Below are 16,264 nucleotides of genomic sequence, written 5' to 3' on the forward strand. Positions count from 1 at the left end.
TTGAAAGCAACAAGATGTGAATACAGTAGAGTTCGCAAATTGTTTTTGGTGTTCGCGGAAAAATCGAGTAAGGGTGATAAAAAATTTGCGAACCGTGTTCGCGAATTATTCACTGATGTAGGCCCAGCTTTACAGACACAAAACAAAAAATTGGTGAATAATTTGAAAAATTAGAAAACGATAACACATTACTGCCCATTCAGTAATTTTGAATTCGTCGAGTAGACTTACTCATACAACAACGAAGCGATATTTTCAGCAGTACTTGTATCACGACAAAAAATAATTAAAAAAAAAAAAAAAGAAACAAATAATCTGCAACAAAAATTACACAATTTTTATCTTACATTTTCACGTAGGATCATCCTTTACCCCCGTATACTATGTACGATTACAGCCCCACCCTATATTTCAAAAGAAAGAAATCCTGCCAGGATAGATGACCTCTATGTGATTCAACGTAGCCAATAATACTCAGGCACGAAGCAGGTACCTCTATGTTATAGTTCTCACCGGATTATGTATTACAGCAGTAGGTACAAGTTGCAATATCCACAACCTATAAACGATCGAGTATCGATTATTCATATAGGACAAGTTTGCAATCCGCTCCACGGTTGATGCGTCGCCATTATCGTACTGATGATCGAAGAAGCGTGGAATAGTGAAATGCAGTTTCGTCGGCGATCAAAGTTCCGTTCTATCGCACAAACGACTACTTCATACGGAAATGAAGTTACGCAGGCGCCTAGTTAACGTGAATTTCGGTCTCTCCTCGTAGCATTATGCGGCTCTCTATAATTGAGGATTGTTCAGGACCGACCGTAAATTATTAGTCATACGTCGAGGTTCTCGGATAATTTCTGTTTGCACGTTATTAACGCATGTATTTAGCTTACACTGAAGCCACGGTTTATTGTGAACTTTCCACGCTTAGAATTTATTCCTTCCTTTCACGTCAATTAGACACTTGGACGATTCCAATCGACGAGCGTTAATTATCAAGTCAAATACTCTTCATAATAATTGAACTATTCTAAATGTATTTATAACATTCTATTCCAATAACAAAAATTATTTTCTCCTTTTGTGGACGCTGCAACATATCTTTTAGCGTCGAAATGATTTTAAGTGTTGCAGCTTTTTGAATCCCTATAACAATGTACCTGCTGAAGGGCTCAAACTGCTCTCGCGGAAAACGCTCGATAAATTCTAGTCACCTCTTCTCGAAAAAGAGAAATTTATACGAGCCGTAAATGCCTTTTTCCCTACATCGTCTGCTCCGTTTTATTTTTTTCCCAGGTGTTCTTGTCTCGTTAACTAATCTTTCTGAAAATTTATTCCCCACTGGAAATCTCCATTTCTAGCTGACGTTCTTTGGGAACTATCTCGTTTACCAGCAAACACAGCCCTCTCGCGTGTGAATATCATTTACGGAAATTCGATTTCTGCGCGACCTTCCTTTGTTCGCTGGCCTGTTAAAGCTGTTCTCTCTTTCAGACCTCTCAGACGGCTTACATCCTCCCCCCACTCAGAACCGTTCAAATTTTCGTGAATATAATCCACTTATGAATCACACTTTTGCAGAGGGAATTAATTAACCGAAAAATATGACTCTACTAAACTGCAGAGTATAGTAGCCCGTTAAAATACGACAAACTTGGAGCTAGAGTGCTGCAATTAACGCAGACCCTAGCGCATTTCAGAGTAGCTGGCGAATTCTATCTGCCTTCAAGAGCGACTAGCAATAAAACCCATGGAAGAGCAAATTACCAGTTTATGTGTCGCTTGAATGTTTCGAGAATGGAGTTTCTGTCATTTTTGGTCCACTTTGAGGTGAGAATCGTATGGATTCATGAGATATTTCTATTGATGATTAGAAGTAATTTATACCTACTGCTGCATCAACATTTCTGTTCCACTTTGAGAGAAAACACCACCATCAGTAATATTTGGTAATATTTTGAAACTTTTTCGGAGATACTATAAAACAGTTTTGCTGATTCATAAGCTAGAAAGTATTAATTACAATGTAGTTCACGTTTTTTAAAACATTTTAATAATTGCCAAAATAATCGCATTTTGAAGGAAAAAAACGGTGTTTACTCCAAAAAAGTTTAACTGTTTGAAAAAAATCAAAGAATTGAGATATTGAAAAATTCTTACACTACATTGTACATAGTTGTTCCTAGTTTATGGCTCCATAAAAGTTTTTTATTAGTTTCAATTTTTGCCTGGCGTGACGTCCAGCAATCGATTTTCTACTAAAAAAGGTTTCAAAACTAGCAAAAAATTTCGCGATTTTGTAATATTTTCACGTTTGAAAAATTGAAAAATGGAATTGAAGCTGGCAATAATACCCTCTGAATAAGGGTAAACTTTTTATTTAATAAAATAACATGAAGTACTTATTTTTTGATACCTATAAACGATATGCCTCCTTAATGGGAGGATCTTGAATAGATTTGTGAGATACTTCCAATAGTGATTAAGAGTAATTTGTATTCATCTTCGTTTTGATCTTATTGTTATCAAAACGTGGACTTTATACTCTCAGGTCCTGGTTTTCCTTCAGAAGCTAGTGAAACAATTGCATCACTTTTAAAAGTGAATAATTAGGTTGAGCAGATTTCTTCACGAGCAAGACCAATTATACGTCAGAGCGGCTTCCTTTGTACATAAGGCAGAAATTTTCTTCCCGGAGCTGTTGTTTGAGTAATAAAATTCTTAAGACGAAGCATCGTGGCTCGCGAAGGAAAGGTTCTCCAATGTATCTAGACAATAAAATATGGAATGCAAATTAAAGGAAAAGATTCACTGCTTCAAGTATTGTACATTGCATCGAAAAGCGGCCTCAGGCTCTTCTTTCAGAAAAATTGGTATTAAATCTTGAGATTTCAATTCTTCTGGCTTCTTTCGCCAGAGAAATCCCTCACGAAATTCTAATTGTCTCGAAAGGTTTTATATAATATCTTTCACGATTATGCCTTCATATTTTCTCGTTTCGAGACAGCCCAAGGAAAATATTTCAGTACTTAGAGCCAATTGAGAAGGCTTAAACGTTTCCATTATGTTAAATTCATTTTTCGTTTCCCTAAACCATTCTATAGACGAGTAAACGCAGAAGCCATAGGCTACATTCTCATTAGCCTACTCTGACTCGGTCTGGTTAACTGATTGGCTCGCTAGTCATTATCTCCATTTCACGCTTCACGAGATCCAGTGTCTGGTATCCCCACGTTGAACGTTAATAGCGTCGGTGCATCGCAGATCGATGTAGTTAGGTGTCAGCGAAAACGAATAGGTTTTGTAGTTTTACCATGAAATTATTGTATACTCTGCGGTTGAAATTCAATTATCAGCAGGACACCCAAATTTCTACCTCATATAGAATATATTTTATATCGTTCCAAATAGGATTTCCACCAAACCTCGATACAAATCCTTCGCCTAACATTGTCGTCCCTCCTAGTGTCACACGTGTGCGATCAATTCTTTTCAAATCGAATTTGGCACTAAAACAACTACGTGACAATATGGATAAAATGGCTCGATCCCTTAATTAAAGCATTTCCTTCTAATACCACGAAGGATTCAGGAAATAGGTTGCCGCAATCCGTGCCGAATGCAAGGAAATTTATGGGCAGAGTTAACAAGGATGGGTCAAAATAGGAATTTGCAGGGGATCGCTTTATTAGGTCTGTTGCAGAGGTTTCATTCACTTCGATTGCATTCATGGGCGTAACTGGTAAAAACCTAGCGAGATTATTGCTTCCTGCTGCGTGTAATCTCTAACGGGTGACACGAATCCCGTGGGCGTCAGTGGCGGAAGTATCCACGGAAAGGTTCGAGATGTCATTGTTCGCGCTGCTCCGGATTTGAATTCATTGTTTGAAAGAGCCAGTTACAACGGCGCTCCATGGACGATATATTATCTGTTATTATTGCAGCTCGACTCGTAGTCACAATGGTTGGCTTCACTGCGGCCCGATCTCCATATTTTAATTAAAAGCCACACATGGCACGTCTCGCAGCGTAGAAGCCGCTCCGCGCGCTGGTTTGTTCCTCCATGTGCTCGAAACTGGAATGAATGTCTAATGGCGAAAGCACCATTTTTTAAACAACCATTAGACCTTTTAATCAGAAAATATTATTCGATGACACCTTTTCTGCTAATTTCTTATGCGTTTGGTAGTGGTGAACAATGATGAATTAGATAGAGATTATTGTTGTACAGAATACACTAAATCTAAGGGACACGTCAGACTAAGTCAGTTAGAGATCAGCAATGAATAGTGAACCCTTAAAAGGGTGAACTCTGAAATTCAAAATACCTCCTAATGCCCCTCGAATCCCCATAATCAAAGTTCCCAGTTATCTGGTCCTTCGTTTCTAATAAAAGAAGATAGGACCCTAACAAAGAGCCGAAGCTCGAGATATAGACACCCAGCAGGGAGCCCACGCTGCACTATCCATCCTCAGCACAATAAAAAAACTTAATCTCCCGATTGCCGTTGGCTCGCAACTTCCAGCGTCCCCATATATATCCAAGAGGAACGTTTACCCGAACGATTTGCTGTTATCGGCACACATTCAATCCGCAGTTATCCCACTTTCCGGAGCTCATATAGCCGCGGTGCATCCGGAAGAATCTGCTAATGGATCCTTGAGACGGTTGCATTGAATATAAAACATTCGGATGAGCGAGAAGTGGGACTGGGGCGGAGAGAAGAACAAAAGGGAGAAATAAAAGGGAGGAAGGGGCGACAGTTTCGGGTGAACGCTGCTTTATTCCCGCTGTAAGGTATGGCAGGAATGTTCTCCTATGCGAAAATAGTGGCTCGTAGAGCACGGTTGGATGGAGAGGCCATGGAGGGTGTGTCCACGGTTCAACCCAGCACATATGCCTTCTACGGCGTCAACGTGATCCTCATGCATACTGGCTCCCTACGTGGCCGTGCTTATACACGTGCGGTTCCCAGGCGCACGTGAGCCCTTGAAGACGCGTGTGTCACGTTTTGAGACTGTATTCACGCTTCGTGACTCTGAGGGAGCTGTCCTGTCAGTGGCAGTTTGATGAAGACTAAAAAGATTTATTGCAGAAATAGGGAATTCGTGACTCTTGAAAAGGATTTAAGGTAGATGTTTCAATACCTGCATGCTTAAGATGTCGAGTGTCCCAGTAAGTGAGTAACCTACAATTGCATGTCTCGATACCTAAATTAACTGTCCTAATAACTGAGGATACTATTTTATGACACTAGTTTTTATTTTTAATCAGCTATACCTGATATATTAGAATTTAAGCCTAAAATTGAAGCAAATTAACGTTAGTGTTCAGTTATCGGGACATAGTTAAGGTAAATTTACCTTAGGTAAATGCTTAATAGTTAAGAAGGTAGTATTTTAGTTAGGAAGGTAGTATTTTTAAGAGAAATTCAACGATATTTCGAAGTGAGACAATAAGATGCTGAGACGCAGTACATAAAGGGAGTCAAATAATGACTCCGTAGCCCACAATTAGCGATTTCGTGTTCGAGATTACGCGCTATTGTCTCATTACACGCGAAGTACATTCTAGGTAGCGTTCCCCAATATGTTACTTTAATTATCATCGCTATTACGTGCCTCGTGATAAAGCAGTTCCCCAAGCAGCGCCAAGATGCTACCAAGCCCCATGCCAAATGGTTAACCGAGAAAAAGACTCTTCAGCGGTGAATTACGATTTCCGTTTCGTATTGCCACTTGGCGAGGTAAACAACCACGAGCGTCGTCTGTGCACATAGACAGAAGAATCCTGGCGTCGCAGACGGTTTTGTGGGTTTTGCCACGGTTATTTAATATATTCTGTTCGCCGAATACGTGACGAGCTCGCTTAGGCGCTTTAATTATTGTCTCTTCGCATGCCTCTGAAGCGTGCGCCTCTTCCCGAAATGAGTTTCTGCTTTCCTTTCGTGCTCATCTTGCTGCATGAATATAATTAAGAGAAGAATTTGCTTCAGCAACACGAGTTCTACTGCCTTGAGTCTCTATGTGTCTAGGAAAACATGGGGACGTTAAATATTATACTTTGAGCTCATAGAGTCTGCCTAGAGTACGAGGGAGACTTATTGTTTATATGCGGGGTTTTAGAGAAGCAATTTTCATTAGAGGAGATAATCACGACAAACACAAATGACTGATACATCTGTATTATACGGGGAGTATCTAGAAACTAGGATAGACTACAATTCAGTTCCAAATGGAGTTAGAAGAGACTTATGAACAGGAAAATCTTGCACCCTTAACCCTAATCCGTCCCTCATATTCTGAACTTAATTCGTTCCATGATATCAAATTGGCGCAATAGAAACAAATTAGTATATTAAAAGCATAAAGAGTTAAATGTATAATCTCCTTCATAAAAAATTGGTATTTTAGATGCATTATTCATATTGTTCAGAAGTATTATAATAAAGTGATGTACTTTTCTGCGGTTGTCACATATTCCAGAATAATAAAATGCTCTACTATAATATTTTACAATCGTTTTTACAAGCGTGCCAATGCAATTGCACTTTTTTAAACAAAATAGTACAATTTCTTTCATAGAACTCAATACTTTTCGAGTTACCTTATAAACATTTAATTATCATTTCCTTAACATTCTTTATCATACTATTTACCTGTCCAACATTGAGATTTTATAGAATTTTTACTTTCTAAAAGATCTAAAAGATTTAAATAGAGTGAACCAAGTGATCAGTTTTCTCCCTACGATTCCAACGAATATTTGTCATCCAATAATGTTAGTAAACAATATAAGAATACATATATATAGTGATAGAACTTTGACACAGTAATTGTTTAAGTATCAGCGCTCAACAACTAAACGACAAGGAACTGGTTAAAAAGCATTTAAAAAATGGGTAAATGGTTATGAATTTTTAAAAACCATGAAATATCTCAAAAAGATATAAGTTTTTAACTTTGAGCTTTCCTCATGCCTCTTAGAGAATATATGAAATAATTTGGGGAATCAGTTTAAACAACAAAATGTGCAGTTGCGTTTAAAAAAAATGTGCAACTGCAATTCACAATTGCATCATTAAATTTGTAGTGAAAGTTATTCAGATAGATATTCCTATACGATTTATTTAACTCCATTTACTGAAACATAGTTATAGCCCATTCCAGTTACTAAATACACTCCGTATATGCATATTTATAGTAATAAAAGTACCTGCACTGCTATAAAATCCTATAATTCCGTTTAATTTTCGAATGCTACGTAATAATGAGCTCGACACAAATTTAATCATAAAATTATCACGAAAATTTAATCAGAATTAACCTTAGAATTTTCATACCCGTGTTTCATTTCAGATTATGCAAATTCGTACTACTTTGGTGGGTTCCTTTAAGACTAGACGTTCTTCGTAACAAATATTGATGTATAATAATAGAGCAGCTAGTATATCAGCTTCTCAGCTTACATTTTTTGCGTATTACGACTCAGTCTCTATTGTAAAAGTAATTTAAGAAAGTAATTAGAAGAAAGTAATTAGACGTATATTAAAATGTTTCTTGCTTTTACAAAATAGGACCATGCTAAGGCTCATTTAGTGGAACACGTTAAACGTCAAAGAGCACTCACACTAAGAACGTATCTATGAAATGAAATTCCTCCGAACGGTCTTCCTCAGCGTTGTGGATTCGCGGAATTAAAGTCAGCTAGAACGTATCACTGCCTTTTTGGTAAAGCAGTGTGAACACGTATCCCCAAAGTGTGTGAGAGAGTTGAAACAGGTAGAACGTCAGGGGCAGATACGTGGAAAAGATACGGAAAAGTTGAGCGCGTAAACTTGAAATTGGTTGCTGGTTGCGGTCTGCGGATGCTCGATAGGAATTCCTGATATGTTCCTGTTTCCCGTCGAACTTCCAGACTTCTCGCGTGTCCTATCCTTTGTTCGTGTTGCACCCAGTTGTCGTTTCCCCTGTAAGCGATCTCACATCTCCGTGTCCCTTTCGTTTTACATTCCTCTCTTTGGCCCTCCTATTACTTCGACAATGCCAAAAGTCTTTTTAACTTTGATTCACATCCGTGAACGATAAGCACCATTCTATCGAAACGACATTCAAGACATTCTCCTAATACGAAAGTCATCTAGATTCTTCGTGGATATCGTGCTCAAAGGGCATAGTTATACGTATTCCTCATTTCTGGGACATTCAATTCTCCAGAAAGACAAATTTTAGGTGGACAACATGTCTGAGTAACGTCTCTATCCTCGTAGGTTTTTCAGCTTTGACTGGTCGACTGGAAAATCGAGGCGAGAGTGTGTAATTCGTCTTCAATAATTGCTACGATAAGTTGGAGAGATACGGTAACGAAATTCGCGGGGCGATCATACGAAGCGTAATGAATTCATACGTTCCCCTGCCTGTTCCTGCAGCTTCTCATTTTAAACTTTCTACATCATCCTGTTAACCTCCTTCCGTCTCCTTTTACTGCCTCCTGCCGTCCTCTTGCTACTTTTTCCTTCTGCTACTTCTTCACTTCTTTTCCATCCCCAAGTTTCTGGGCTTCCTCCTTACATTTTCCTTCTTTTCTCGCCTGGCTGCTCTTTCTGTCCACGTTCAGCAGTTATAGCATGAATAGTAAAAGTTGCCACGGTGGACTGTAGTTTTTCCAGTTTCGTTTAACCCCCGCCCACTCGTTCCTCCGTATTCAGCCGATGCGAGTCCCTCCTCTGCGTAATAGCCGAAAGAAACACTTTGTCGGGAAACACCGAACTTCGCGGCAGTTACACAAGCCTGCCCGATGAATTCAGCTGAGAAGTCGGGGGAGGAAGTTCTCGCCCGACAAAAGAAGCCACGAAACTTGGGATATGAGGGGTCACAGGAAGTGTTCTCCTCTCCAGGTGGCAAAAGCCTGAGAAAACGCTAGGGAAAAAACTCCGTTCGTGTTGCTATATTCTACGTGAACGTGGAGTTTAAGTGAAGTGATGGAAATAGAACTCAAATGAACAATGAACAAGAGGAGAGTGACAGCAAACATGTTACAAGAAACGAGATCGAGAGTAGGTGGCCCTCGTTTGGGTGCAAATGGGGCTTTTTCCCGAATAGACGTTTTAAAAGTTTACTGCTGCAAGGCATTGTTTAGCCGACACTGGACGAAGACAAGGGGTGAGTTAGTCGAGGCTTTGATTAACGGGTGCCACGAGGCAAAGCCCTTTTGCGATTGTTTACCAGCCTGTCTTCGTTCGCCTTTGTTCTTCTTGCCCTCCCCACACCCCTGGATCGTTCTTTCTCGTGGCAGTTGTCGTTTCCTGCTAGCCCTTTCCTCTTTCACCATCGAACCGGTTCTTCTGTTCCATTCCTTGGCATTATCCACTCCTGCTTGTTTCTTTCCTTTCCGCGTCTCGTTACTGCGTCGACGAGATACTTCGATTAAATTTACTCTAGACAGCGAGTTAAACTACTCGCCGTGTGTACTCTACTTCGTGGCCTCTATGAACTGAAGTTCATTTGAAATTCTATTTGGAATTTCCATGTTTCCAGTCAAATGCCAATCACTCGCAAGTTTGCGAATAAAACGAAATGAAAAATATCGTTTAGTTATAAAATAGGTATAAGAAGGGTTTGATCTTTTATGTGATCTCAACAGATGATAGATTTGCATTGGGTTAAAGTGAACGCAGAGGAATATCGAAATTAATTTCTTTTGCCTAAAACCAACGGCGGAATAACCAACGTAGCATGTTAAAGGAATAATACTGCTTTCCATTTACTCTCCAGTAGCATTTCTTCTACACGAATGGAAGCATAGTTAAATTTGTATGTTATCTGAATTGTACACGAAGTTAAAAGCAATTTTCCTTTTTCTCTTTAAACATAGGAACAGGATATGGTTCTGTATGAAATTATGCATTAAAGCAATCGACTTGTTAAAACTGATCGATTTTTAAAGCGAACAGGTGCTGAGAGCGTAGACTAGCAAAGAAACGTTCGTAAATAGTATCTTTTGCACACTGCAGCTACTAATATTGGCTTTGAAAGTAATTGATCAATAATTCGTGGGATGTTTAATGGTAAAGCTTTCGCCAGATTATTTCATGTCGAATGTAATTCTATACATATAAATTTGAACACATTCTTTATTTCACGTATACTTATCATGTATCTCAAAGTGGCATTCTCTTGAATTGAATCTAAATATCGAGTTATTTCTGTTTTGAATTTCAGTTAATGTGAAAATTCCAGAGTATTCTATTGAATAGATTTTTAAGAAATTCGAAATGTCAGCAAAGTTACGCAGTAAGCTAATAACAAAATCATATGACGGCAAAGTATGCTTTTCTGCAAAATACCTTTTTGAAACTGATTGATGTTTTCCAGCTAAACATCAAACGCGAAAATGTCAATCAAGTATTAATAAATCAATTTATAAAACCAGAAATATGAAACTTATTCACTTTTCACATATTTTCGAGCGAATATCCACGAATAATTACAAGAGAAGTCCTTATCGATTGTCAATTGTTTCAGGATATTTGCGTTTTGTAGAATCCCTATGACTCTACTTCTCAAAACTTGCTCCATTCTCAGTTCACCACTATCAGTGGCATTAATTCCAGACTGTTGCGTCTAACAGACTCCATCGGTCCATGCTATAACTTTGTACTCAAATGGCTTGTTCCATTATAGTCGCGTGCATCGACAGTTAAACGAGTCAAGTCCCAGGGAAGGGTTGATCTCGCGCCATTGGTTAAGACAGTCCCTTACTTTTTTAATATGCACGATGGCCAGTGTACCAAACCACTATTCAACCCCTTCTTCCGCAAAATTAAATCCAGTTTAACCGAAAAGAAATCCAAACCTTGTACTAACATCAAAATAAATAGTCGAAAGCACTTTACGACGAACCTCGCTACAAAAATTGGAATCCTCAAATAACCTTTAACTATTATGCTGACAGTATTATAACAGTGCAGTAGAATTACTGTCATTCCTTTACCAAACATGATTAACCCTAGAACGACACCCTCGAATCGCTGTCGACTCCATAAAGTTTTAAACTATAAGATCTTTTCAGTATACACTTCGAAGTAGTTTAAAAATATTGTTTCTTCTTTCAGTAAACAGGAATCAGACCATACTATCTTCTCCTAAGATGCCCAAAGAAGAATGTAAAACAAATTTTTTCGAATTTTAAATATCAAGATTTTGAGAGGAGGAGGTGTCCACAACGCTACAGCGTTACTTACACCAAAAAACAGAAGGATGTCGTTCTAGGGATAAAAACAGTATATAGCAAATTCACAACTTCTAAGCTCATGAGAAATAAACTTTAGTTTATTAAAAATAAAATAGTACAAATCCTGTGATCCCAGCATATCAGTAAAAAGTTAATATTCTACAGATCAAAGTTCCAACTTGCAATTGGTATATAACTGTTTCTCTGAACTATAAGTAGGAAACAAAGCTTGCCAAGAGGGAATCTCTTAAAATGGCAACGGAGTGAAGCAAAACAGCGCAGCGATATTTTCTCGCTGCTATAGAGCGGTAATTAAGCAAGATGCCAGTGTACAACCGCAACAGATGCTCGAACACTTCGGATTTCGAAGTTCCATTCACCGTCACGGGCTGCGAGTCCGTCTTGTCTTGAAACGACGCTTAAACGGTTCATGGAACGAAATCGCTCTTCCCGTCGTTTGCATCCATCTTCGTGAACGGGCCTCGGGACTTATTGTTCTACGACGCTTGGTCCTGACGTCTAAAGAGGGCGAATTTTTTTTCACAACTCCCTTTCAACGAACACGCCGACGCTGAGAAATTTCGCCTATTTCTTTCATAGTTAGCAGTTCTCGTCACGTTCGCTAGTTGCATCAGCGGCGAATAGATAACTGAGAAACAACTTATTTACTCGTGAAGTTCGGCAACAACGTGACCAATCTTGCTACTCTTACTTGGAAGGACTGGTATTGTTTAGGGTGCAGTAACTTTGCTTCAATGGGGATGATGGGGCTAGTTCGTATCGAGGAGTTCGTTAGAGAAAAAATTAAGATTCGTAGGAGGAAGCTTTTAGATTGTACTGCTTGGTGAAAGATGGCGAAATGTAGCGAAACTATTGTAGTATACAAATAAATTTATGAAACTGGTAACTAATTACAGGTTTTAAAATGTTTGAAAATTTGAAGCTTTAAAAGTTTCTACATTTGAAGTTTTAAATATTTGAAGGAAAAATATTCAATAATTTGTAGATTCGAAAGTTTGAAAATTTGAAAAATTACAAGCTACGTCTCCTCCAGGTGCATAAACTTCGCAACTTGTCTGCATTTTTAGCTCCTTTTCTGCAATAACCGAGATCTCAACAGTTACGAAAGATAAACTGTTGAAACTAATGACTGATCATAATTAACAGAATATTTAGAAGCTTAGAAACTTAGGGATCCGCAAAGTGAAAATTTGAAGATTCGAAAGTTAGAAGCTCTAAGTTCAAGAACTCGAAAGATAGAAAATTTAATGATATATATTTTAAATCGTTAAAACGATGAAAAGCTGAATGTTTAGAGGTCTGAAATCTAAAAATCTGGGAACATGAGGAATTCCAGGTCTTCTCCCTCACTAATTAATTATAAGAACTTCGAAACGTGCCTGCGTTTTGAGCACCTTTTCAGCAAGGATTTGGTCCCAGGAATGCGAAAGCCGCAAAATGTTCTCATAAAAATTAATCAATGTGTGTTGCAGTGCCGAAGGTGGAGATCGTGGACGAGCACGGCACTACGGCTGGCGACAAATTTTACAAAGCGGGCAGCACGATAGAATTGAAGTGTGTGGTCAGCAATATACCGCAGCCCACCGGATACGTTACGTGGCGGCATGGATCCCGAACGCTAAATTACGACACCACTCGCGGAGGAATCAGGTAAGCCCCGAGCATACGATTTAATGGCTCAGAAATTGATTTTACCGCGCGCTCCAGTCAGATATAATTCCATGGAAATTCGTGTTATTACCCGACAGTAGAATCGACATCGCGACCCTTCGCAAAATTTAGTTTTATTACGTTCATGGGAATCCTAAAGGGAACCTTCGAAAATTTTGCATTAAATTTGCAACTATTTGCAACTATAACAGTTTATCCTGAGTTGGGTAACATCAATTGTGAGCGTTATGAAAATGCCAGCTTTAAAACTAATTATAAAAACCCTACATTACAAATTCAACTTTTTCCTCACTGGGAATTTGTAAGAGGTTTTGGTCTTCAAAGCTGACATGACAGAGTCCTACATAGGTAAATAGCCTCCAGCAAAAGTGTACTTGTAAATTCCCTCAGTTGGAAAAGGATTAAGTGGATAAACTAAGTTTATGCATAATGTCCGTGCAATTTAAGCTTAGATAAGCTAAGTTTGTGTACATCGTTCATACGATTTAAGCTTAGCTAAGCCAAGTTCGTGGAATGTTCAAACGAATTTCACGAATAATTCAATTCGAGAAGAATAGTTTCAACTTTGATTTCCCTGACAATAATACTTTTTATTGGCTATCTAAAGTAATCAACTAATTCGGTGATTGAATATTTGTTCAAAAATGTTTCCAATCAATTACAAGAAGAGATTTCGATAAATATAAATAAGAGAAATAGGTTTCGAATGGGTTTCATGTTGTTTGTAGATATTTGCATTCTCAATATTGAATTTCATCAGTTGCTAATTAATCATTAGTAATAGCGTCAACATTGGTCAACGAATTTGTTTCGTGTTAAAGTCAATGTTATAGTACCATTCAGAAAATATTACTCCAGGTTTCAAATGACCCTTTGTTATTCCAACTTCAAATTGTTACACAAGACAGCCTGAAACTAGACTTCATAGAAACTTGTACCACCGTCTCTGAAATTTTTGCTTCAGATAGATAAGCGTTTTTATCCATTCCGTATAGGTAATTTTTTCTTTAATTAGAACGAAGCGACACTGCATAACATCTGACCACATGACCGCCATTCAGACATGGTTTTGTGGGCAGTCTGGTAATTCCGTTGCTCGCTAGCCGATAGTTTATGCAGGCTGCATGGGGATTCTAATTGCTTCGATAAAGAATGGAACGTTCGGTGAATTTTGAAAGGCTTTCATTAAAGTTCTCTGAACTGGCAGCACCAGCCGCAGGCGTGTGTGACTTAATCGGTTATAGATATGACAAAATTCATGAATTTTAAGTAGCCCTATCCTGCACCCTATCCTGCCCTGTCTTTCCTGAGGATTTGTCAATAAATCGATTCACAAATACCAGCCTTTAACGCGTTCACTGCCATTTTGAAGCAATCGTTGGATTCTTTTGAAATATGGACAGGAAGAAAAGAGTTCATTTTCAATTCAATCTCAACGATTCTGTGTAAAATGTAGGATACTTGGAAGAAGGGCTCAGAGTTTACAGAGAAAATAGGGCAATTTGTTAGCAAGAAGATTCTAGTGAAACTGCAAGTTTGCAAATGAGATGAAAAATAAGAAATATGTATAATATAATCTTTAAATACGATAATTTAAGTTTGAGAGAGGAAACTATCCGTCAGAGTTAGGAACTAGGAATAACTTAGGTCAAATAATTAGAGAACGAATGCAGCTTGGAAGAAACGGGAACGAGGAAAGTTATTTGTGTTCCTGAAAAGAATATCGTGGCCACAATTCCTTAAAATCGCAAGTAACTAGTATACTTATTGGTAGAATGTTTAAAGTGATCATTTGTGATAAAATGTAGCCTAGAAAATAAGAGAAACTCTTAGCAAGCTCTTATTTCTGTTCTGTAGTAGAAAGTGATTGTCAAGAACAGACCAGACGTTTCAGAAGAAAGTGTTTCTGACATAAGTAGAAGTATTCTAGCTGCGAATGGAAGCTAAAACGTTGGAAAAATAAATGTAAGAATATTTCAATATAAAATAAAATAATAAAAGTCAGTGATAAATTTAACATAAAGATATATATAAAGCAGTGGAAAGAGTAATTATCCCCACATACAGGAACCGCAGCATTATTTTAGAGCAAAATAAAAAATGTAACTATGAAAAAGTAAGCTTAGTGGCAAATTTCCTAATAATGTACATATTTTCCATTTTACGTAACGGCTATTATCATAAAAATATCCAATTTCCCCGAGTTCACCACGAAAAATGTGAATAAATTACCTACGTGATTACTTTTTTACGAACCTCCAAAATGACCTTATTCTCTACTTCTGCGAATAGTTCATATTTCTGTACGAATTTTGCAAGGATGGATTAACACTTTACAGAGGAATAAAATGAGCAAGAAGTATGTTAATATTTTATACATACTGTGACAGTTGTGCCGCTGTAGGTCCCTGCTTCCCTCTACTCTTATCCTTTCACATTTTTTCCTTGTTTCCTGTCTCTCCCTGCATTTCACTTCTCACAGCGTAACGTTTCACCTCTTTGGACACTTTGTTATTTCCTCACGATTTCCTATCCATCCTCTATGTCAGGGGTCAGGCCTAACCAAGCGAACTCAGCGAGTTCGAAGACAGTCCTGTGCCTGCATCTCTGACAGGTATCTTCTACTACTTGACACGATAAACGTCGAATTCAACAGCAACATGAGCAGTGGAGTTAGAACACTACAGAGCCTCTTCAGCTATAGAACGCATCACTAGAAAGATCATTTACCCAGAATAAGGACCCCCTATTCGATAGTGCTCTCGCAGGCTCTTGCAGACACTTACTTATATATCTCTTTTCTATGCTTCTATCTATCGATGTAAAAAGTAGAATAAAAAAGTAATTTCGTTTCGATTCTTTTATGTTAACATGAAATAGAGGATTCGTTGATTTCAGTTTTCCAATCGCACAAAATGTAATCCCATTTTTGAGGTATTTCGAGATATCTCCCATTAAATGACTTCCTCTTTCAAGGTGCACTCTTTATTTTAGCATCGATGCAAATACAGGTTGTGTTTAATAGAAGTCCTGCTTTTGTCCAGATTGCTGCCTAGAGCATGCATGGCTGGACTTAATATTCTCAATGCTCTCGTCAACCTTCGAATTCGGATTTGCAATTTATTCGGGCTCTATTCACTTTTTCCTCGTCTGTAATCGATATCAAGCGCGTATTCATTTCAAACTTCATCAACCATACACGACCTAATGGTGTGGCGAGGATTCTTTGATTCTTTTATTTCCTGGATCGTCCTGGTTACGAGGGAAATTCGTGCGATGAAAAATCGAGGAACAAACATCTGTTATTAATCAATGCAAAAAGAAAACGAATGA

General features: G+C 38.2%; 1 protein-coding gene across 1 annotated transcript in view; it reads left to right on the forward strand.

The window, feature by feature from the left end:
- The window catches only part of LOC143185080 (zwei Ig domain protein zig-8), a 178,818-nt gene that overhangs the window by 110,709 nt on the left and 51,845 nt on the right, over positions 1–16,264 (forward strand). The window contains exon 6 of the mRNA XM_076387805.1: positions 12,733–12,910. Within this exon, the coding sequence (XP_076243920.1) occupies positions 12,733–12,910 (178 nt within the window). The remainder of the gene's footprint in view (positions 1–12,732; positions 12,911–16,264) is intronic.

This window comes from Calliopsis andreniformis, chromosome 10 (assembly GCF_051401765.1).
Source record: "Calliopsis andreniformis isolate RMS-2024a chromosome 10, iyCalAndr_principal, whole genome shotgun sequence".
NCBI classification, from domain to species: Eukaryota; Metazoa; Arthropoda; class Insecta; order Hymenoptera; family Andrenidae; genus Calliopsis; species Calliopsis andreniformis.